Raw genomic sequence first — 25441 nt, forward strand, 5'->3', positions numbered from 1 at the left:
AAATTTCTAGTTTTGCCTTAGGCATGAAAGCCTGCCAGGTGACTTTGGAACAGTCATTCTCTTTCAGCCCATTTCTTAACCAAGGGACCCAGTGGTGTCTGAAAGAAATTTTCCATTGTCTTGTGGTCAGCATGGCTGAACACCGACATGCATGGAACACTGTCACCTTCCCACCGAAGTAGTACCTATTTATCTACTCAAATTGGCATGTTTTCAAACTGCTAGATGCCAGGTTGAAGAGCAGTGTTATAACGGTTAGGTTGGCAGTAACTAATTCTTGATTTGCTTTCAGCTGAGAGAATAATAATCAATGTGTTCTTTATAACTTGGGCTTGGCCTCCCAAATTGGAAGATCTTTTCTCTTGAACAAGGGTCATGTATACATTTACATTTACATATACATATACATTACATATACATATACATATACATATACATATACATATACATATACATATACATATACATATACATATACATATACATATACATATATATATATATATATATATATATATATATATATATATATAAAAGTTTATATATTGGCAAAATAAATTTTTATGATAAAATTTGACAATATTGCGTCATAAATTTTCATTATCTTTTGCATGAAATGGCCTGCCTGATATCAGCAACTTTAGATTCCGCCCCCCCTCAAGCTTTTCTCCCACCTACTCCAACTCTTTCAACTGTTAGCTAAAGATTATGTAGCCTGGAATTATGAGAATTAAAGTCCATCGCAATAGGAGGACATCAGGTTGAGTGATGCTATTCTGGGCAGTAGTGCATCTGAAATACTTTAGATGTTGCCATATAAATCCGTATAAATAAGCTTTACCCCCATGCCCAAAAGGTAATAATAATAATCCATTGATTTATGCCCTAAAAGTTCACAGGACAATTGTTTATGCTGGTCAGAGATGGTTAATGCTGGAAACTCGCCTCTATTTAAAAGTTTCTTGTCAATATTGTTTCTTTGCTGTTGAGATAAATGATGATTGAGTATATTTGTGTAATATCCTGTCATGGGATAATTCTCATGGTTGCTATGATGGAAATGGGGCATGGCTCTGTTCTGAGAAGAGTACAATACTACTTTCTGTTCTCTGAGTGTTCACTTTCTGGAAAACTGCAGTTCAGAAGGTCATCAGCTTGCCGGTCTTTAACTTCCTCCCTGCATGTCATTCAGTGTTTCTTCACTGAGTGATAAACCTTTTGATTTTCCATATTGCCAAACCCAAACAAAACTGATGATACTTCTATGTAAAGGTCATTATCCTGTAAGATCTGCCAGTATTTAATCATATTGTTTCTTACATTACAGTTTTATTCTTTTATTTTTGAACGCTCAGTGTCTAGCAGTTTTCTTGTTATGACTTCACATAAGCTAGGAAGGAGCTAATTTGATATGTTTGGGGTAAAAATAATGAATACCAAGGGAACTACAGATTTTTTTTTACAGTTCTTATAGATTGTTTGTCTATTCATGTCTTGATTACAGAATGATATTTTACCAACGTTTTCCCTCCCTTCCCTGATAACTGCATCAATGTTTGTATTTGAAAATGTCAGTGTGCAAAATAATACACTGGGAGAAAAGTCATATTATGGTTTTGTTTCTCCTGTAGGAAGGATCAGAATGTTCTTTCTCCGGTCAATTGCTGGAACCTCCTCTTAAATCAGGTGAAGAGAGAGAGCAGGGACCACACTACTTTGAGTGACATCTATCTGAACAATATAATCCCTCGGTTTGTTCAAGTCAGTGAAGACTCTGGACGACTTTTCAAAAAGGTAACAATTTTATTGTGATGTGCACTTCTTTATGGCTCCAGACATGGTTGGGGCAAATGTAGGTGGGCACCCGGCCACTATTGTTTCTTGCCTAGTTGTGTTTAATGCATAACTTGGTTCAAAAGGCAGCTGCCTGGCTGCTGATCGGAGCATGCAGGTTGGAACGTGTCACTCTGATGTCATGTTATTTTCATTTAGCTGCCAATTTGCTTCTGGCACAATTTATTGTGTTGATTTGAAGAATGTTAAACTCATAGTGTGGCAGAGTTAGGTATTTAAAAAGTTCTATCTTTTAACATGGAATCTGCTCTTCTTTTTCTCTAGCTGTATAATGAGAGGAATGTCTTTTCTATGTTGGTATCAAGGTTGTGGAATAACTTCCTAAGGAAGGTCCATTGGCTCTTTCTATGCTTGCTGTTCAGTGGCTGGTGGAAACATATTTTTTCAGAGAAGCATTAGAAGGATGTTTTCATGGTTCTGAGCTAATTATTAGTAGTCTGAGCTATTCATAATTGTTTCAAGGAACAACTACAATTTTGAGCGTGTTGTTGCTGATTTAGCAAGTTGCATTGCTTGTTTTCTTTTAATAAGATCTTTCATTCCCACTTTATTCTTTTATGCTTTAATTTCATTTTTTTACTTAATAAAAACAGATCGATGAAGAATTGCACATACTCAATTGTGTTCAGATCTAAAGTAACCCTGTTTATATAAAAGCAGAACAGTTCATTTTTGCTATAATCAGCAGTAGCCTTAACAAATGTACGGACAACAACAACATCTGACAGGATGCTTTTCAAAGAATGTATTTAGGAGAAGAAGATGCTATTTTAAAATATGATTCTACTGGACATTGAGGGAAGATTCAAAGGAGGCTGCAATGTAATATGTTTACTCTTGAGAATAAGTCTCTTTGCTTATACCATGTTTCCCCGAAAATAAGATGGGGTCTTATTTTCTTTTGAATCCTGAAATAAGCACTTGGCCTTATTTTTGGGAGATCTTATTATGTTTGAGGTTCAGGAGGCAGTAAGCAGTCACCTCATGACTGCTGCTGTGTTGCAATATTTTCAGGGAAAGCTTATTTTGGGGGGAGGGCCTATTTTAGAGCATGCTCTCAAAAGCCCGATTGGGCTTATTATCCAGGGAGGTCTTATTTTGGGGGAAACAGTGTAAGAAAATCTGCAGTAACTGATGGTTGGGTTTTTTAAAATGTTCTTTACTAAAATTGTCAGTTTTTCTGGGCCCAGTTGGCCAATGCCAGAGTTCAGTAAAACCCAGAAGGATCACAGTACCTTAATTTGTTAATCTGCAGTAGTGCCTGCCCTCTAGAATCAGGTCCCTCCTTCAGATCTGGATGGTTCTTGTTTGGAAGAGTTGTGAATGCCTGGCTTTTCACAAAGGCCTTGGGAGAGGGGGTGGGAGACCCCTCACTTCATCATGTTTGTTATCTTTTAGCTTTTCTTTCCTTTCTGTTATACTTCTTTTATTGTAATTTATTCTGTATTTGTGCGTTTCCAGAATTGTTGAGAATCAAGTGACATACAAGTTTAAAAAATCAAATTAAAATGATCTGTTGAACTAGGATAGGGAGGGCTATTCTTGGGCTCACGGCTCTGATACTGGCTTGTAGGAACTTTTTAAAAAGCATTCATGATAGCAACTGCCTAATTTAGTGCCTCTCAACATAATTTAGAATTTTCTCAGAAAGGAAAATGAATGTAGCTCTAATGTAAAAAAGAAAGAAAGAAAAGCATATGGTAGAGTAGATGGTAACCTAAAATGAAATTGCTATAAAAACATAAAAGAACAGTAACTTATCATGGGGATTTAAAATAGATTTGCTATCGACATTATATTTTAGAATAGCTACACTGTGATTTTAAATATAAGTATAAATATTCCATTATTTATTTTCTACCCAAGTAATACATTTTCTTTCTCTATTCCCCCTCCCTGCTCAAATATGCCTAGGCAGAAGCTGTTACTTGTCAGGAAACAAAAAGCATGATTTTAGTATCTAAGTATCAACGCTGCTAACTTGGTCAAACGCCAAGACAGTTTTGTATATTAACTCGCTTTCGGCTTGTTGTGTGTCACTAGTCTATAGCTCTTTGTATCAGTCCCTGCTGGGGAATCTTTCTTCAAGTGACATGTGATATGTGAAATGGAAATACTATGTGACTACCCAGAACCTCTCCTGATTGTCTTCTTTGCTGGAAACCTCCTTTAGTGTTACGATCAATCTGAAAAGTGTGAACTAGCACAAGGCAACTGATAAAGGCGGGGTATCAAAGCTCATAAGCGGCAGATTTGTTAACAAGCAAGTAGCTAACTACAGAACAAATCATAAAATGAAGCAACACTAAAGACACTGAGGACCCAGGTGTTATGTAGGAAACCTGGCTGGGTGACTTTGGCCTAGTCATTTTCTTTAAGCCCTAGACTGGAAAATTGAAAAGCATCTATCTACCAACCTCACTGGAACAGCATAGCAGGTTATGATCCATAAGCTTTAGTGAAGGAATCTTCATCCTGCAGTGGATTGGCTTGGACTGATAATAGTAATAACAAATATTACCTGTGTAAAAAATAGTTATACAATCAGAGGAAAGCTCTGTGAAACAACTCTGTCTACCTACATCATACCTAGTTGATATATAATTCTTTTACAAGTGATCTAACAATTAAGAAGATTCTAGTTTCATCACTTTATTTGTTTCGTTATTAATAATTTCCATTTAAAATATATTACTAGTGTAATTTTATAAAATAAGAAATCTGTTGTTGCAGTGAAAATTCTTGAAATTTACCCTGGAGTTTATCCTTACACAAGTAACATTAGTTACTTGTGTAAGGATAAATTAGCACTTACCAATCAAATAATAACTTTTTTCAACACTGTAACCAACTGTGCTTGAATTTGAGGAATACAGACATGCAGGAATATATGGAAGCAGCCCTTTGCATACATGGGGGTTCTGTTGTAATGTAAAACCCAGAATAAAGAAACCATGAATAATGAGTTATTGGTTCTTTAAAAATTGGGAGGGGAAAGTTCATTCAGCTCAGTTGCAAGGTTCTGTGTATAATGGACAGTAGGAACAGTCTTGAGGAACAAGAGGAAGAACTGTATCCAAAGAAATTATCTGATAAAAAGCAAGTAGGGCTGGTGCAAAAACATAATTTGAGTAACTACCTTATTTTTCGGAGTATAAGACGCACCAGAGTATAAGTCGCACCATGGTTTTGAAGAGGCAAATTAAAAAATAGAGTAGGTAGATAGATAGAGGGATAGAGAGGGAGAGAAAGAGAGAGAAATACAGTAGGTAGGTAGGGAGAAAGAAAGTTGTTAGGTAGGTAGGTAGGTAGGTAGGTAGATAAAGGGAGGGAGGGAGGGAGGGAGAGATATTTATAAGCATAATCTTTATTGTCATTGTACTTAAATACAATGAAATTGGTAGATAGATAGATGATAGATAGATAGATGATAGATAGATAGATAGATGATAAATAGATAGATGATAGATAGATAGATAGATAGATAGATAGATAGATAGATAGATAGATAGATAGATGATAGATAGATAGATGATAGATAGATGATAGATAGATAGATAGATAGATGATAGATAGATAGATGATAGATAGATAGATAGATAGATAGATAGATAGATAGATAGATAGATAGATAGATAGATGATAGATACAGTAGGTAGGTGGGGGGGGAGAGAGAGAAATACAGTAGGTAGATAGAGAGAGAGAGGGTAGGTAGGTAGGTAGATGTTTCCAGGTGTATTTATCCATGTGCTGGAAAAGGGAATGGCTGACAATTTGTTTCTGCTGGCACAGCACTTGATCAATGTAATTCTCATCAATCAGTTAAAGAGCTTTCCAAAAGGGGAAAAAAGTTTTTGCACTCTGCAAACCTCCTAAAAATGGCCTGTTTTTCATGAAAACGGGCCTGGTTTTGTTTCATTTCTTTTAAAAAGACATGAATAGCTTTGGGTGGGCTTGCAGATTGCTCCTGGGAGGGGAGGCAAAAATGAGCAAAAAACGGCCTGTTTTTCACGAAAACAGGCCCATTTTTCGTCAAAAAAATTTGCATGCATATCTTATGGAGGCTTATAGAATGCTGCTGGGGATTGGGGGGGGGCAAAAAACAGCCTGTTTTTTGCTCATTTCTGCCCTCCCCAGCCCCCAGGAGCTTTCTGAAAGCCTTCATAAAGGTATGCATGGCCATTTTGGTGAAGGGGGTGGGGCTTTGGGAGGCAAAAATGCTGCATTCAGTGTATAAGACACACCCAGATTTTCAGCCTCTTTTTTGAAGGAAAAAGGAGTGTCTTATACTCCGAAAAATACGGTATTTCAGACATGAGCCTACCTAGTTCTCATGATGATAAAGGTAGGGAAGAGGGTCCTTGGGGGTCCAGGTTATTTGAAGGACTGTTTTCCCCCCAGTTACATCTACTCAACCCACCAGACCAGGAGGTAGATATGCTAAAGATCCCCTATCTATAAGGAAGTCAATTTAGCAGGACTAAGAGAATGAAGCTTCTCTGTGGTGGCTCTCTTCCTGTAGAACATCATTCCCACAGAGATAAGATTGGTCCCCACTTTGTGTTTTGGACCAAACAAGGCAACACTGCCAATAAAACAGCATGAATACAATTACCAGAAACTGAGCTTGACTCTAGGGTGTCTTTAGATCTTGTATGCATGACGTCCTGCTCTGCTGAATGAAATATGCAATTGATCATTAATTCCGAGAACCTTTTCTTTGTCAAGCTTTAAAGAAAACCTTAAGACATATTTTTACTCCTTAGCCTTCTCACATAGTGCTTAATTTGCTGTTGGTTTTTAGTGGCTGATGGCATGTATCTTTTATTTTAGTTGTAGGTTTTTTTGGTTCATTGATAGTAGTTTCTGATGCTTGTTCATGATCTCATGTAGTTTTATAATAATACTGCCTTGTTTGGATAGTTTCCAGTTGCATGAATTTTTGTATATGATTTAGATGCAGATATGTTATACAGTATGTAAATACACTATATTGCCAAAAGTATTCACTCACAACTGATCCTGATTATTGGATGGGTGAGTGAATACTTTTGGCAATGTAGTGTAACTGAAATTGATTTGTTCGTGAAGAATAGTCCTTTTCTATTAATCTTGTCCTTGGGGGAAGATATATGAAATCTCATGTTGCACAAATTAAAGTCACTTTTGCATGAGTGTTTCCGAAACTTAGTCTATCTGTGCTGAATGAAAAAATCAAAACTACTAGAAAACATTTGGGTAAAGCTTTCAATATTTATGAGCCATGGTGGTTCAGTGGTTAGAATGCAGTATTGAGAGCTAATTTTGCTGACTGTTGGCTGTGTGCATTTCGGCAGTTTGATTCTCACCAGCTCAAGGTGGACTCAGCCTTCCATCCTTCTGAGGTAGGTAAAATGAGGACCCAGGTTGTTGGAAGCAATGTGCTGACTCTGTAAACCACTTAGAAAGGGATGTAAAGCCCTGTGAAGCAGTATATAAGTCTAAGTGCTATTGCTTTTACTATACAATAATTGGCCTTTCATCTTCTGTTTTCATCCATGTTTTATCCTGAATAAGCTTTAAAGCTATGTTGCCTAAGAGCATTATAAGGATGTTTATAACATTGCTAAATAACTTCTCAGAGCTAGAAAGGGAGTAACTGTTTTCTTTGAGTGTCCTTGTAGTTTTGTTCTTATTTATTTATTTAGTACAATTTAGAGGTCATTCAACTTTATGTGACTGCTTACATTTAAAAAGTAGGGACAATAAAAATAAAGAGGCAATGTAAGAATCTAGAAGCAAACTTTATTGCCTCTGTGCTGTGCTTCGTTTACGAGAAAATTTATGAGAGTTTGCATCTGGAGGATAAATGCATATATAATGTAGAGCTTGCATCTTAATAAGCACAAACATTAATAAGTGAAATATACTTAATGTACATTTATTCAAATCAGTGTTAATAAACAAATAAGCATAAATAAGTGTTTAAAACAGGAGCCTAGTAAAGTCTGGGGAAAGAAGTTTACAATTATCGTTCACTGGTTTACAAGTTCCAAAAGTTCATTTTGATTTAGATCACACCAAAATGTTTAGTGAATTGTTAATACTAGATGTGGAGCATGATCATGATAAACAGAAGCTGAAGAGATGAACTGCTACTGTGCCAGATGAAGCAACTCTCTTTCAAGGATAGTTCTAAGACTTGCCTGCCACTATAATCCGGCCTTCCGGCTATATGGGTCTGTGAATGTGATAAGGTCTGTATGAGACACAGTTTGTGCCTTAGCCCTTATCGCAGAGAATGAAAGATGCATCCCATCACAGTTAGTGACAATTACTGAACCCTGACATAGTTATGAATGCCATGAGGAAAGTGGGCTGCCTCTTGATTCTTTCAACAGTATGTCAAAGAATAGTTTAAATTTTCTGTAAAACAAATGCAAAATAAATGGATAACAGCCTTTCACTGAGCGATTTGCAGGCCACAACAATTTCTCTTGTCATTTACTGCAAAATCTTTCTTGTTTTAAAATGAAGATGTTACAAAGATAATTCATGCATTCTGCCTGTCCTCCTTTGTCACCAGTTTCCTTTTAAACGATTAACTTCCAAACTTCCAGAAGTGATTTATATATTTAGATCTTGTGAAGCTTTTCAGAAGTCTGTTTTCAGCCTCCACTGTTAAATTTGTTTGCTATTAGAAACAGTATGCAAGATGGTTTAATATAATCTGATTAAGGAACTATCTTTGTATAACATGATGAAGAGATTCTTTTCAAGACTATGATATGAAGAAGAGCCTCATTTATTTGAGCTATTGATGGAATATTGCCAACCACTTCAAAAGTCTCTCTAGTGATAAGGGAAGTCAGATTGACTGCCAAATCTAGAAATTGGGTGGTATGCAGCATGTATTGTCAATGCTTTTAATTTACTCAGAATGCTGTGTGTTGGTTAAGATTTTTCCATCACAGCAAGATTATTTGGAACATTAGTGTTTGCTATAGAATGTTGGACTGGTCTTGAGAGAAAATCAGCGAGTAAACAACAAAATAAAAGGTTTTATAGGGATGAGATTCTATTATTCAATGTTTTCCAGCAAAGAGATAGTTCCAAGTATAGATAGTCCTCAACATATGACCTTAATGGAGCTTAGAATTATGGTAGTAAGTGATGCCGGTTGTTAAGTGGGTCACAACAACACTTTCCCCAATTTTCTGATTTTTTGTGGCAGTTATTAAGCAAATGTTGTTAAGTGAAATCATTTTCCACAATGGATGGAACCTGGAAGTAAACACCAGTTTCCAGCAAAAAAAAGTTATAAATCTCAGTCATGTGAACATAGAATGCTGCAAATGTCCATAAATGAGGGCCAGTTATGAAGTGCCCGATGTCTGATCATGTGACCATGAGGACTTCAAATCTGGGTCAAAAGTAGCCCTGGGAGGTCCATCATAATTCAAAATGGTCCCTAAATTACCAGTGGTAAATTGAGGACTAACTGTATGGTATACTAATTGAATATAAATACATATAAATTTTGTGGTCAGAATGTGTTCTGATAATTTTGTATTGTATCAGTGTTCAAATTCTAATAACTGTAGCGTCAGCATTCTTTATGTGTAAACTTTGAATAGGGCTGCTTCCTCTTTCAGTTTATGTGTGCATATGGGTATATGTGCATACACACACACACACACACACACACACAAACCTGATGAAAGTATAACAATAATGAAAGAAGCTATGCCTGAAGTGTAGTGTGATTGAAATGAGATGAAAAGACTATTATTGTAAGAATGGTTAAATATTTAGCAGCGTAAAGGACTTTAAGGCGTTATTACTTGGCTTGTGCCCCTTCTAGATCCAACAGATCTTAACACATCTCACTTGGAGAGAATCTAATAATGCATAGATCATTTCCACTTAAGGAGAAGAATTTTATTGTTGTGTATGAACTTCCTCTTTGCTCATACTAGATTCTGATTCCCTATCTATAAATCTTTGGGGGATACATTACTTCAATATTGTTTCCATTCTTTCTTTTCAAGCATCAGTAATGATGTTTATTTTTTCCTTTTGTAAATGAAGGGCTCTTTTTAAAACTCTGTAAAATTTGAAGGTAAGGCATTTAAACAAAGCCTGGTTTGGAAAAGAACAATACATTCCTTCATTCCAACTCATTCCAACTCTCCTGTCTTCTTTTTTAATGTGGGCCTGCAATAGTTCTACAGCAGGGGCCTTTCATTGAGGGCCGCATCAGTGTTGTGTTTGACCTTGGGGGGGCGGGGGGGGGGGCGTGGCCAGAGTGGGCATGGCCAACTCGATGTCACTTATGTTGGGGGTGCCTGTGGTGGCTCAAGTGCTCTTCCAGTGAAACTAAAACTTGGGAGGATTGCGTGCGGCAAGCTCTGTTTTTGCTGGCAGAGGTTGCAGGAGGCCATTACAGTCAAAGCTCCATTTTGCTGGCAAAGACACAGTGGACCGGTCATTCATTGTTTCCAGGGTGGCCCCACGGACCAGATCTAAGCACCCTGCCAGCTGGATTTGGCCCGTGAGTGTTGAGTTTGACACCCCTGCTCTACATGGATCCAAAATTGGATTTCAGCCAGTTCTTCCGCTGTTTGTTTTTCTTTTTTTATACTTTGGCTTTTTAAGAAATAATTATTATGGTTTTGATTTTTTAAATCAACTTACCAGATTTTTAAGGTCACCTAAATTGGCATACAGCTCAATGCAGAGTATGAGAAACACAAAATAATAGACAATCCAGGAGATACAAAAATTCTTCTCCTGGAGGGTTTTTAAGATTTTCCCCAAGGACAGCAGTTTGTGCTTAAACTGTCAACAATTTGCTTTACAGAACCATTGAGGGCCTCTATCATTTCTCTTTTTTTTGTATTCTTATTGATGTGACACATCTTCTGTAGATTTTTTTTGACCATCTACAACATGAAATATAGAAAACAGAAAAATTGAAAACTGATATCAGTTTAAATTCCCCACTTCTTGAGCACGTTCATTTTATTTTTGCTCAAAACAACTAAAAAGGTACATTAACATGTAACTACCATCTCAGCGATACTATATCTAGAAGGAAGCTGGGATAATCTTCTCAGCATGTCTGGCTTTACTTCTGTTTCTCCACTGGAGTCTTCTGGGTCACCAGAATCTCGCTTCCCATAACACTGTTTCCTCCATATGCTCAGCTAGTGGCTGAGTTCCAATTACGTTATAAAAGTTTGCTGCAATCTCTCCTTCTTCCTTCTGTTGCATGAATCTGTGAGTCTATGGCATTCTTGTATATGATACAAGACTGAACTCCTTTATTATCAGGAAATTATATACAGTTCCAAAGCTCTAATTAAAAATATTGTCCTTGCCTCAGGCCTATCAACCAATACTACTTAGTACTTGCTAAAGACAAAAATCACTGAATCATCTCTTACTTTATTTACTGTCAGCATGATTAGATGCACAGCCGTGCAGTGCTTGGGTTCACAATTCATTTATAGTTACATCCAATTACATTCTTAGGTGAAATACATTTTCTAGATCGGTTTCAGTCTAGCTTTAAGGCTGGTGAGAATGGAAGATGCCTGGGCTCAAGAAAGGAAAGTGGAGAGTTCAGTTTTATTGATTCAGTTGGCCTTCCATTTCATAAATCATGGAATTCCTCTTGACAGATAATCTGAATTGTGATACAGGCTCATTTTTATATAGAAATTCCCTAGAGATGCCGTGATGCTAGTGAACTATTACATTTTTGCTTGATAATTGTGTTATGGAATTTACAGTTACATATAATGCTGCATAAAAATACAAGGTAAAATTATAAAGTCAATTTCTGTGTGGGTATATATAGATATACTGTGTGTGTGTGTGTGTGTGTGTGTGTGTGTGTGCGCACGCACACACACACACATGGTGTACATTTCATGGGTGTAGGTATGTTGGTCTTGTGTTCTGGTTTTTTCCCATGTAAAATTGAGATTGTCTTGGCAACGTTTCGGCGAGGTCTCACTCGCCATCTTCAGGCTGATATTTTCGGCTTAAAGCGTGGTAGGAGCTGCCGTCTTTCTATAAATCTTGGTGGAGTTGTGGGGAGTGCTGGTTTTGTTTCAGTAAGTGGATTGATTGGCTGTGTTCTTGTGTTCTGCGATGCCTGCATTTATTCTCCTGTTCGTTTATCTTATGTATGTTGCAGGGCAGATTTTGCATGGTATTTCGTAGACTCTTTGGTTTTCTAGCTGGATTTTGTCTTTGGGGTTTCTTAAGATGTTGGCTATTTTTTGGTCAGTGTTGAAGGCTGTCTTGATATTGTGTTTGTGGAGAATTTTGCTGATTTTATCTGCGGTACCTTTGATGTAAGGGAGGGGGGCGATGCCGTTGTCCTGTTCTGTGTCTCTTCCAAAGAAAAACAATTACCAACCTAATCCAAAGGGAGATTCCCCCCCAAAACCGAGACATGGCAAGTGAGACCTCGCCGAAACGTTGCCAAGACAATCTCAATCTTACACGGGAAAAGACCTGAATACAACCAATATTATATATAATATTATACAAACACACACACACACACACATATACACACACATATACACATACATACATACATACATACATACATACATACATACATACATACATTATTTGTTTTCGTAGATTTTCATGGGTGTAGGTATGCTGGTCTTGTTGTATTCATGTCTTTTCCCATGTAAGATTGAGATTGTCTTGGCAACGTTTCGGCGAGGTCTCACTCACCATCTTCAGGCTGAGTTTTGGGTTAAAGACCCGAATACAACATTTTACAATCACTGGAACAGCAAGTGGCTTTAATGGAATAAATCTATTTTCATTAGTTCACAGAACACAAGAACGCAGTAAGAAAAAAAGAAAAAACTTCCTCCTTTTTCCAGCATCTTAAAGCTACAGCTAAAATTAATGAAATTAATTTTGAAAGAACCAAATTAATCTCCAAAACTGAACACTTCAACAAGAGAATAATTATGGAAGCTACCAAAATAGAGAAATACCCCCCACAACATGAATAAACATGACGATACCTCCTGCCTACCAGACATCTGGAAACCAGCCCTAGTCAACAAACGAGCCCCACCCACCACACAGGCTGTTATAATACAAAACAATAACGGACACACAGCCAGCACCAATCAGCACCAATCTATCAATCATGATACAACCACACAGCCAATTCGTCCACTTACTGAAACAAAACCAGCACTCCACACCCCCTCACCAAGATTATAGAAAGACGGCAGCTCCGACCACCCTTTAAGCCGAAAACACCAGCCTGAAGATGGCCATATATATAATAAACACACTCCAAAGGAAATGAGGAGAGTTAGTCTTCTAATACAGTCTGGATGGGGAAAACAAATGAAGCTCCATCATGGAATAATCTTCATTTTGTTTTGATGCAATTTGCACTCAAACTAAAGGGTCACTTTTGTAGTTTTAGGATCTTTCTGACATTTTACAATCACTGGAACAGCAAGTGGCTTTAATGGTATAAAGCTATTGTCATTAGTCTGAGTTGTTCTACCAGTTGCAGCAGTATCTGGGAAGAAATAGTTTACGCTCCAGTAACTTTGAGATTGAATCACTGCAGCATCATTGTAGCTCAGGGTTGAAATGAGAGGTCTTTGGTGCTCTCGGAGTTTGGTTTTTTTTCTTGCAGACGTTCCATTACCCAAATTCGTGATGATACTACCTAGGTTGGAAATAAAATGTCTGCAAGAAAACAACCAAGCTCAGAGAGCATCAAAGATCCCTGAAAATAGAATGTGTAGCATTCTACTGCAGCAAGAGAAATATAGATTAATCTCATTAACAGAATGAATGGAGAAGTGGTTGCGGAAAATGTTTAGAATGAGAAAATGATAATTTTATGGAGTACCATAGAATTTGTGGAGTTCTAAGAATGCTTTGTGGAATGCTATGACAGGGGAGATAGATGAGAAAAAAATTAGTTTGAGAATAGTTGCTGCAAAATTATGAACAGCAGAAATGTATAATTTATTTAATGGGGAAAAAAACTTATGTACTTATTGAGCATCTGTACTGACCCTTTTGGAGCAATTTGCTTTTGCCTGGTTTAGTTTCAGATCAGCTAAAGCAGGGGTGTCAAACTCGATTTCATTGACGGCCGCATCAGGATTCTGTTTGACCTCGTGAGGCCGGGGTGGGCTTGGTCAGCTCAACGTCACTCCTGTCAGGGGCGCCTGAGATGGCACGAGCGCTTTGCCAGTGAAAACAGGCTCCCAAATGCCATTTTCACTGACAGAGGATTGCAAGAGGCTGTGGCAGCCGAAAATGGAGCTCGGGAGCCTGTTTTCGCTGGCTGAAGCACCATGGGCCAGTCCTTTGCTGTTTCCAGAGCACCTCTGTAGGCCAGATCTAGGTACCCCATGGGCCGGCTCCAGCTCCCGGGCCTTGAGTTTGACACCTCTGAGCTAAAGGATAGGCAGTAGTACTCGGTAAGTGACAAGTCAGTCAACATAGATTCTGCTTAGCAGTTTGAAAAAGGGCATCAGTGAAGATAGAGTGCAAGAGTATCTTGTAAGGAAAATTGGAAGTGTGCAAGATAAATTACAGGACATAATATCTGATGTTCTGCTGGCATTCCAGGCAGCTAGTAAAGTTTGCCACCTATTGAAACAGTCTTCATGGTTCATTTCATTCATATGGATGACGAAACACTGGATTTTTCACAGCATTTAAGGCAATATTTGGAGCCAACTTTATCAGTCAAAGAACTAAACAAAAAGGCTATGATTATTTTATATTGAATTAACCTTTTATAGAGGTGAATTAAATTGTCAGACTTTATCTCACTGTTGTGTAACATTTAAATTAAAACTAATGAAACTGGGGAGATAATATTTCTTTATGTATTATACCAGTGGCTTTCATTGCCTCTCAGTGGTTTACCACCATCTTCAATGAACATCATTAAGAAATAGTCCTTAATTATATTTCTCAAAGAACAATATAAAGAATTAAATTGAACTGTACATGGTTGAGATTCATAAGCAGGCTTCACAAATAAAGGTAGTTGATAGTCTGGCAATCTTCGACATAGCTAGATACTTACTGTAGAAGATAGTTTTGTTTCTATAGCGTGTTTCCCCCCCCCCCCAAATAAGACAGGGTCTTATTTTCTTTTTACCCACAAAATATGGTTTGGGCCTTATTATCAGGGGAGGGCTTATTGTTTTGGGGTTGCCGGGTGGTTGCTCTCTTGCGAGCGGGCTCCCAAAGTATGGGCCACAGCCTCATGGGCGAACAGCTATGTTGTGCTGTCACAGCAGCGCAGCACAGCAGCCATGAAGCGACCATGTTCATGAACAGCCACCCGGTAAACCAAACCCCCTTTCAAGCCGGGCACAGTGCCATTCACTGACCTAGGGTTATCTCCAAGCCATGTGAGCGCCTGTTCGCCGCTGCCCAGCTCTCGCAGCTTGGCGCCTTCGAAGTGCCAGTGAATAGCACTCTGCATGGCTGGAGAGGGGAGTTGCGCAAGAGGCTGTTCTGTTCCCACTCGTGTGCCTCCCAGCCTCACAATGCCCTGGCCCAGCTCTCCCTGCAGAGCCAGAGTACCTCCGCTGCTGCTGCCGCCACCGCCGCCATACCAACATGGCTTTTTCGGCAGCTTCCAAACCGAGTCTTCTGGCAGTGGCCACTCTGGGCATACGCTCTATGGTTGTACGCTCTGGGAGTACGCTCTGCCGGCAGCTGGCCCACAACCATGGAGCGACACAGCTGTTTGCCCCTGAGGCTGTGTCCGGCTCTTTGGGAGCCCGCTTGCAAGAGAGCAGCCGCCCAGCAACCCCCCTCTTCAGCTGGGCACAGAGCTGCTTACCAACCTCTAAGGTATCCCGATGGCGCCAAGCAACGCGATCACCTTCGCCCCCCCCCCCCAGTTCCCACGGCTTGGCACCTTCGGGATACCGCTAAGTTGGTGAGCATGCGAGAGAGAATCGCTTTGTGATGCCGCACATATGCATCCGTGTGCGAACACATTTCTGGTGCTGGGCAAACCGGATGTTACAGTACGTGATGCCCACCTCCCGATATGACATCTCACTTGCCAAAGTAATCTAAATGGTTCTCGATCCTATGATGTCTCAATGTTGTGATATATTATAAAGGTACAGGATATATGTGAACTATTTCATGCTAAAGGGGCTAAGAAAACATTCTAAATAGATTCAAATAGAAAACGTCAACAAGAAGCTGTGGATATTTTTTTAACAATGAAGAAAAATGCATATTGATCAGTAGATATTATTTTGGGTTTGTTTCATTGTCCATTTGATTTTTATTCTCTTATTTAAACTTCCACAAGTCTTGCCTTAGATCCTAAAATCTAATTCTAATTGTCTGTGTAATGCACAGATTATAGCTGCAGTTATTAATTTGGGAATATTGATCTTTTTAAAAATCAAACAAGTGAAAATAATCCGAGCTTCAGTAGGCATACTTAATTGTCCTCATAATGACCAAATAACAGTGTAGAAAAAATCCTTTTGATTTTTGAAATAGGATAAAGGCTACTGAAGCTTTTAAACTTGTTTTTCTACCATGCATTCTGACAATGCTTCAAAGGTACCGGTATGTTTTCTTTAGGCTGTAAAATCTGGACACTATAATCTAACTTGCCTTCTTCATTCCTCTAAATATTTTGAAGCTGCTGCTGTAATTTTCAATGGAATGTGGAACAGTCAAATAACCATTGCCCAGGATCCCCTTCCCCCCTTCAAATAATGATTAAATTAAATGCAGGCCGGGTTGGGGGAACAAAGAGAGCCTTGACTAGCTTCTGAGAGGTAACGTTCCAGCCAGTTGTGGTAATGACCTACAGTTCTATGCATGAATCATGTATAGGCCAAAGCTTTGAGGCAGTGGGAGAAGACTGAGTGTGAGTATGTGCACAACACACACACACACACACACACACACACACACACACACACAGGGCTTCTTTTAACCCTCTTGCTTTGTGCTGAAATAAAGTCATTCAATTAAGTGATACTTTGATCTTAGGTCAAGAATGTCAGCTTATTCTTCACAGTTTTATGATAGCCACCACTTTATTTTATTTTTAAAAAGGTTTTAATTTTTTTAGTGTAGGACTCTTCTTTGGCTATCCATTATTTTTATGTTGCATATTGGCAAAATTATATATTTTTGACTGCTTCCTATGAATCCAAGAAGACATCTTTTATTTATAGAATTGGATTGTGTGCCACTGTTTGGAAAACTTTGGATATTGTCTGTTTTTACTATCTCTTCATATTCAATGAAATCTGCCCTCTGACCATTTTAGCTCATGTTTTCGCCACCATGTGCACATTGAGTCCTAATTCCATAATTCAAATCTCTGGTTTCCAAAATTGACTTTGTAACTATGACATTTCCTGTTTAATGTGACACAGGTTATCAGCTAGCTGGTTTCCTTTTGTGCACGTCTTTCCTCTTTTCCCTGAGCCAGCATACTTCATCATTTCAAAAACATCTTATCCACAATTACTTAAACAGTTCCACTTAAGCATTTTTGCATGAGTGGATAACTTCTTAATGTGGAATAAAAGAGTGTAAAATTAGCCACATTCTAAAAAATGAATAGCTTGGACAGTAAATGACCATGTAGTCATAAAACTGAACACTAATACTGAATATTTTGGTTAAAAAAATTAAAACTCTGGGATGCTTTGAATGTCATTTCTTTTTATTAAGAAAATACATCTATGACATTTTTCATAGTAGCAATGGTTGAAACAGTTCTAATTTCATTGCTTTTGTTGAAAAAGGACTGAATACAGTTGCAAAATTCCCTAGTTACTGGGCACTATAGCTTTTTTTCTCTATTTTGCGTTTTAACAAACTCCAGCATTCATGAAAGGTTTCCTTTGTCAATTTCTAGTCTTGATTTATTTAGTTAGCAATTAATCTGGCCACCTATGGATAGTTATGTGGGAACTGAGGCATATGTTAAAATAGAGTGTGAAAATTCAAATCCTTTGAACATTCTGATGCTCTTGTTTATTTTTATCTTTGGTGAAGAGTTTAGAGAGTCAATTCAGCTAATCATAAACTGTGAATAGTTTATAATTTATCAGGACACAGGTAACATCAGATTACAATTTTTTTCCCCCCAGAAAGCTGCGTATCTTGTTGGAATGAAGACTTAGAGAAAAAAAATCATAATTTATAGGTTCATTGAAAGAGGAAAGCATGATCTAGTCCAGTGATGGTGAATCTTTTTGGGACCAAGTGCCCAAACTGGAACGCATGCGTAGGTGCGCTAGCCGAGCACCAGAAACCTGAAGACCACTGGCCGGCATGCACATGCCTGTTTTGGGGGCGTTTTCAGGCCATTTTCTGGGTCGTTTTCTGGGCTGTTTCTGGATCAAAAACATCCAGAAAAGTCCCCAATAACAGCCTGGATTTTGGCTGCTTTCAGGCCATTTTCCAGTGCTCCACCACCCACAAAGACCAGTTGGCTGGTGCACATATGCATGCCGGAAACTAGAAAAGCAGCTGGCAACTGCGCACATGCCCAAAGAGGGGGCTCTGCATGCTATTTCTGGCACGTGTGCCATAGGTTTGCTATCACGAACCTAGTCCTAGTGAATCCATTCTGTTTTCAATATTAGTTTCTTTAGGCATATTCATTCTTCGGTCATTTACTAAATGATAGCCCAGGGTCTACTAATAAGAGAATTTTGCAGTGGTTGAATGAGTTATCTATCTTGTATAATAGCAAAACAAAGTAAAATAAAATAAACCTCATTACTGTACATAAAAGAATTGACTATTGCACATTTCTTTGTGTGACTGAGACTAGCTTTTGTTAAATATAGATTAATAAACAGCAGGATTACTACTTTTATTAAGATTATTCTTTTGAAACAAAAGTAGCCAATTTCATATACATATTTTCTCCGGCCTCTTTTATAAACAGATGATCAATTAGGAAACAATATTTACAGTTATATTATGTTTTCTTCCTTCCCTGTTCCTTGGTATTATTAACCTGAGCTAAACTGTACTGTAAGGACATTCTGCTGCCCCCCCACCCCCACCCCTGGTGCTTTGATTCTAATGGATTATGCATTGTGTCCACATTTTAACTGGGTACATATGATCTCCTAGGCATGATCAGCAATTCAAAGAAATATACCTGTGCTGTTCATTTTCCCTAACTAGGAGTGGTGTGTAATCATAGTTTTCAATCCATAGTAATATCAAATAAGGAAGCCTTCTCTAGTCTGCAGACTGAAAAGGCTGGCACTGAAACTCAGTGAAGGACTTCGAACTATTTAAGAAAAAAAAAAAGAGAAGGGGAGAGAAGCAAGTTATGGAGAACATAAACAGAATGGATTTTGGATTTGTTTCCAATTACTTTGTAGCAGCTCTGGGCTATATCTTTGTATCATGAGGAATGGGGCCTTAGGAATACAGCAGCCAGTGGCATTCTCAACTCCTATTTGAGTGTGTCTCCCAGACTGTAGTGATACATTGGAGGATTTTTTTTCTCTCTACAACCCATTTCAAACCCATAATATATACTAGTTGTAAATTTTTATTTAATATTTTGATTGTAATATTAAAATGTAATACAAACTAAACTGAAACAAAAAAAGAATAGAAAAAGTAAAAAGTGTAAGAATAAAAAGACAAAGCAAAAGTAGGGCTATAATAGGGAAAGGTAAAAACAATATATAAATATATAAAGAACTGATGTCCAACTTCACAAATGTAATGACTTTTCATACCCTCTAAGGTTACAAACAATTATCTCTTCATTCTATATCCCACTTGTTATCTATTGGACAAATCCTTAAAGCATCTTTTTTTTCAGTCCTGGTGTCAGCAGAAAGTCTGGAAAGGGTTGCAGTAGAAACAACACACCTTGTTTTAACCATGATCAAATAAACCAACTTTATATTTCTTCCTTTTATTTCTAATAAACTTTATTCACTCAAATATTGTTGCAGGATTTGATTGCTCTTCATTTCTTCTTTGTCCCATCCCCCAGAATTCTTTGAGACATTAGCAATCTCTTTTGTAAATCCAGTAAGAAAAATTATCTAGGTCATTGTCCTGGTTTATCATCTATATATCCCCTTTAAATGATAAAGCCTCGACCAATTTCTTTAATACATATCTTGTGTCATATGAAGAGGGAAGATATTATATCCATAAAAGGTACACATTATCCATGTACAATATTTCCCAAGAATCTCAGTATAATTTGTAAAATCCTTGAGCAGGTAAATTCCTTAAACCTCCCTGCCTTTAATCTCTCTTTCTCCCTCCTTTCTGCCAACCATGTTCACTTGGATTTATTGGTTCTTGATGTGGTTACTTTAAATCCAGTCCCCACCATCACCACCCAATATTTCCCCTTTTAAAAGAAAACCAAGGCTCTAGCTTATACGTGAGTGCTGCAATGCATGTTCAGCCCAGAAAAACATCAACAAACATAACATTCCATTTACTGCCAAAGGGATTATTTAAAAAATCTGGCTCTGTCTATTTAATTATCAACATTCTGTGACTCTTGAAAGCTGTATAATAATACTTGTAACTGACAAGTATAAAAGATAAATTCCTAGATAGCTTACAGAACTTTCCGAATTCATTCCCAGAAATATTTAGAGTCCTGAGTTGATTACTAGAAAGAAATATAAATATTATTCAGGGAGACAAATATTAGACTCTACTGTGGAGTAATAACTTGCTAAGTAGGTCGGTTTCAATAGAAAATGCTTCTCAGTTTCCAACTTGCAGTTCTAAAGGGTAAATGATATAGAGCATATTAGTCTAGAAATTGAATATTGTCTTAAAAATATGACACAGCCTTATCTAGCCGAAGTGGCACAGTGGTTAGAGTGCAGTACTGCAGCCTACTTCAGCTGACTGCTAGCTGCAGTTCGGCAGTTCAGATCTCAGCAGCTCAGGGTTGACTCAGCCGTCCATCCTTCCAAGGTGGGTAAAATGAGGACCCAGATCGTTGGGGGCAATATGCTGACTCTGTAAACCGTTTAGAGAGGGCTGTAAAAAGCACTATGAAGTGATATATAAGTTTAAATGTTATTGCTATCTACAAAAGTACGAAAAGTAGTGATCAGTAACCTGAAAAACAATTACATGTTAAATGTTAGATCTGACTTTCCCTTTCCAATCTGTTAGCTCTATGCCTCAGAGGTTAGATATTTTTGCTAAGTGGTCAATGAGTTTTTGATTTGAGAATTTAAGAATTCTCAAGTGGATACCATCAGGATCCAGATATTTGTTAACTTTGTATTTTCTGAAATTCTGATATAATGTGTTCTGTTGTTCTCTCCCTTTGTTTTAGTTGTTGCAAGTCAGAGGAGACTTAGGCAAGGAATTCATTATGCAATCTCTATATCCTCTTTGAGCATCCCATTTTCATTCTTTGTCATCTAATGATTAAATAGCTTTAATCTCTTGTTTATGGAAAACAGATCTCTCAGCAGTCATGCTAGCTGTAGCAACTTTTCATTGCTGGGAACTGAATATTCAGTTCTCTATTAATGAGCATATTTTACAGTCAATGAATTCCAAAAAATTAACAGAATCATAGTGTCAAGTGTTTTTTTCTTTTTTCTGCTCTATATCTCATGGTAGTAAATTTTTGTTAAATGACCCAAATATTCCAGATTTGCAAAATGCATTTCATAAATTTTAAATTTCTGTTGCTTCTATCTTCTGCTTAATTTCTTTTAAAAAAAACATTGAAAATGTTTTAAAATTTTACTTATAGTGATTGATCCAATCTCCTCTCTTTCCAGTTCTAAAGTATCTTTTAAATATTGTATGATTGTATTTTGTCTTGTTTTGATGTAATCATTATTTTCAGTCTCTTTTCAAACAATCTGTGATGGTAAACCCATGGCACAGAAAGCCTTCTCTGCGGGCATGCAAGCCGTCACCGCAGCTCAGCTTGGCCGGCATGTGCGCGTGTTTCCCAGCTGGTTTTTGGGTCTCTGCTGTGCATGCACAGGGGCAGGGCACATGTGGGAGATGCACACGCATGTGTGGGGGAGGGACATATGCACGGGGGTCACATGTGGTGGGGTTCGCATGTGCACCTGGGAGGGTCATGCTCATGCGTTGGGGGCTGGGCACACAGAGGGTCACACGCACATTGCATTATGGGTGTGTGTGTTTATGTGCCCGTGCGTTTTCGGCACTCAGCGCTGAAAAAGTTATAGGAATTGCTTTTTTATATTTGTGGCCACAGTTGAGCTCATTGTTATTAATCTATTTAGCACTTTACCTGTATTTCTTTTCTGGGGGTGGGCATTAGCATTTTTTATTTAGCTTTTGATTCTAATATCTTTCCCTGCCTTGATTTTCCCTCCATTATAATATTCTAAGGAAGAGTCCCACTTTTTTAAGGGGAAAGGAGTAAGAATCAGGCCTTACCAGGTTTCACATGGTCAATAACTGTCTCTTTGTCCTCATAATTGGATTCATCCAGGAAACATCTTTATAATATACCTAGTTTCCTTCTCTGGCATGCTTTAAGATGGCTATTTATATTTTTTAAAGATGTAATATCCTGTAAATCAAAATCTAGGTTCTAACTTCTACACAGTACTGTATAATAGTAACCTTGGATGACTTTTATACTTGGTGATTGTGGATTGTGATTTGGTGTTGGTAAAAATTTGGTTTTCCACAGGTTTCTTTACAACATAACAACATAAAGTTTCATGCTTCTTTGTAAAGCACAATACAAATTTCCATAGGGAACCAGGACTAAAGCAGTAAGTCACACTCAATTCAGCAGGCTGCTGAAATAAACAGGGATAACGCATGTTACATCCCTTCTCAGAACTGTTGTTAGGAGGAAAGGAAACATCTGCTTGCATTAATTGTTCTTTTATTGGTTTCATTGTCTTCCCAGTGTCATTCATTGAATGGTGGGGTTGCATCATTGTGCAAGTATTATAAACTATTCAGTAAATATAAAGAGATTTCTCTTGGTCTGGTACAGTTACTTTTGTGCTTTAGAAAGTGAAAACATTGTTTCAGAATAGTAAAAAAAACAACAACATTTGAAGCCCTGTCTACTCACTGATGTGTACCTATTGGTGTACTGCACATATGTGTATATACATCTGCATCATTTTCTATTAGGTGAACAGACAGTTAGGTGCAAATAAGCCAAAGATTGCTAAAAAATCAGAGTATTAGATTTCATATGAAAAGAGAAGATATGTACCTAGAGTTTATTCAATTCCCCCCTCCCCCCACATAGAACAGATTATGGAAATAGTAAGTAACAAGGGAAATATATAATTCTAGTATGTTTATAAGGTCTGGTTGTTGTAGACCTAATGATTCCAGATGCAATTGTTATTATGGTTTGTTGCATAGTTAACCAGATGCTTAGACTAAATTTGACATTGTTAGCAACCTAACAAGTCATTCCCAAGAACCTGAGATAGGCAGATGTTGTTGGATGGTGTTAAAAAGTATTGTCCCAGGATATAAAGTCGAAATAAAGATGCCTTTTGTGGTTGACTGGTGATGATTTTGTCAATGCCAGTAGTATTCAAGTGCTACTCCAGGTGTTTTGGGATGGCACCCAAGGCACCTGTTACTATTGCTACTATCTTTGCTTTCTTTTGCCATAGTCATTCTATTTGCAGATCTTTGAATTGTTGTGATACCTCCCTCCCTCTAGTTCTTTCTCTTCTTTTCTGCTTTCTCCAGGTAGTGCCACACTCATTGTCCAAACTTTCCTGTCTTTCTTATCGTTAAGTCTGGAGTATTATGTAGCAGGTGCCTTGTCTTTGAATTCTAAAGTCCCAGAACAACTTTAGCTTTATTTTCTATTACTTTATCTATTTTGGGATCCCACCATTCTTGCTTGCAGGCAAATTGCATTTCTTGCAGATCTTTCAATGCACCATTATTAATACTTTGACATGCCAGTGTTTGTGGTCAATCTCTGTGATCTTGCAACAACTAACTGATCTTCTTGCAGCAGCTCACTAGGTGGTCCCCTGTTTCTTCAGCTTATTTTCAGAGGCGGCATTTGTTGTCTGTTGCTGTCTTCTCAATGCCGGCTTTGTGTGCATTTGTTTTTAATGCTTGGCCTTGTGCAGCAAGAATTAGTCCTTCTGTCTGTTTCATCAGCTTCCCTCTTCTTAGCCACTACTGGTTCTTGTAATCTGATTTTCCTGGTACTTTTTAAAGTTAACTAGCCATGCAATCAAAACTTTGCCTTGCCATGTCTCTTTTCTATTCTTCACTTGGTCTAAATATTATTATTATTAGATTTTATATGGTGCTTTATTGTGTTTTACTGCACTATTCTGCACTGTCTGCATTGCTGTTCCTCTTATTCACAGTTTAGACTCGCTTGGGGTTAAAACAGTTTGTACATTTTGTAAATAAACATCTTCAGGCTTAATGTGTAGGCTTCAGAAGTTGTTGTGTCCCGGTCCCTGAATAGGTTTTAGTAATGTTGATTATGAATATATTGCTGCTGCTATAAAAAATTGGAAAGATGTGTTCTTATATTTAAGCAGTTCTGAGGGTAGATTTTTTTTCACCAATTACCACAAATAAAGACTATTTTATTAATACCTGATTAAGTTGAAAAATCTTTCTTAAAGTAAATTTCAGGCAGGTCTGTTTTATAGTCCGTGTAAAAATTCCATGTAAAATCCATATTGGAGAGAATTTTCTTTGATCAGTTTATTATATTAATGATTCTTACTAAAGCAAACATATGCATGAGTCATGATGCCTTGGATTTAACATGGCAGTTCAGAAATCCAGGCTCTCCTAACTATGGAATGTTGTATATTTGTACAACCCTAACTGTATTATGATTGTTTGCTGATAAAAATAGATGACAGTATTGTGAAGTGAAGACAATGACACATCTGAGTCTTGGAAGGCGTGCTGAGAGTTGACTGTGTATGAATATGAAGTACACTGGGTGGGGTTTCTTTTGTGTTGAATCTTGGCATTGAAACTGAAGTCTAAAGTCAGGCAAAGTAGCAGGTCTTGTAAACTGCACAATGTACATTCAGCAAGGATTCTTCTCCAGGTTCTAATAGATATAATCAGAGGAGTTTAGAGTTAGAAATGTCTCTACCAGTGTTAATTGAGCCACAGGAAAAAATATAATTTATCATAGGGTGTTTTTTCTCTCTCATATGTAAAGCAATGTTTGTAAAAACAGGAAAAACATTTAAATTTGTTCCTTGTCAGTCCCACAATCTTGAATGGAATGCCTTTTTTCTTTGATAGAATTGCTACTAACTAGTGGAACAAGTCTGGGTAACAATAGGGAATCTGGGACCCCAGGGCTGCATGCTGACGTTAACCACCTTCCCTAATCTAAGTATCCTTTTAAAGTATAGATTTCAGATCCCAGTACTAGCCGTTCTTGTTTGAGAACTCTGCACTCATACATATAAGGCATGCTCAAATTTTTAACTGCTGGAGTGATTTCATATTGTAAACTCCACCCATATTTAACTGAAGCCTTTTTTTCTGGTATCACCCATAGCAGGACTGCATAACC

At 37.7% G+C, this 25441-nt stretch overlaps 1 protein-coding gene across 4 annotated transcripts in view; it reads left to right on the forward strand.

Moving 5' to 3' along the window:
- SRGAP2 (SLIT-ROBO Rho GTPase activating protein 2) overlaps positions 1 to 25441 on the forward strand; it is a 217313-nt gene that overhangs the window by 95170 nt on the left and 96702 nt on the right. For all 4 annotated transcript variants that reach the window (XR_014174905.1, XM_081947182.1, XM_081947183.1 and 1 more), the window contains exon 4: positions 1632 to 1794. Coding sequence is in view for 3 of the 4 variants with exons in the window: in XM_081947182.1 (XP_081803308.1) it covers positions 1632 to 1794 (163 nt within the window). In the remaining variant the exon portion in view is untranslated. The remainder of the gene's footprint in view (positions 1 to 1631; positions 1795 to 25441) is intronic.

This window comes from Natrix helvetica (genome assembly GCF_964273705.1).
Source record: "Natrix helvetica genome assembly, chromosome: 3".
In the NCBI taxonomy this organism is placed as follows: Eukaryota; Metazoa; Chordata; class Lepidosauria; order Squamata; family Natricidae; genus Natrix; species Natrix helvetica.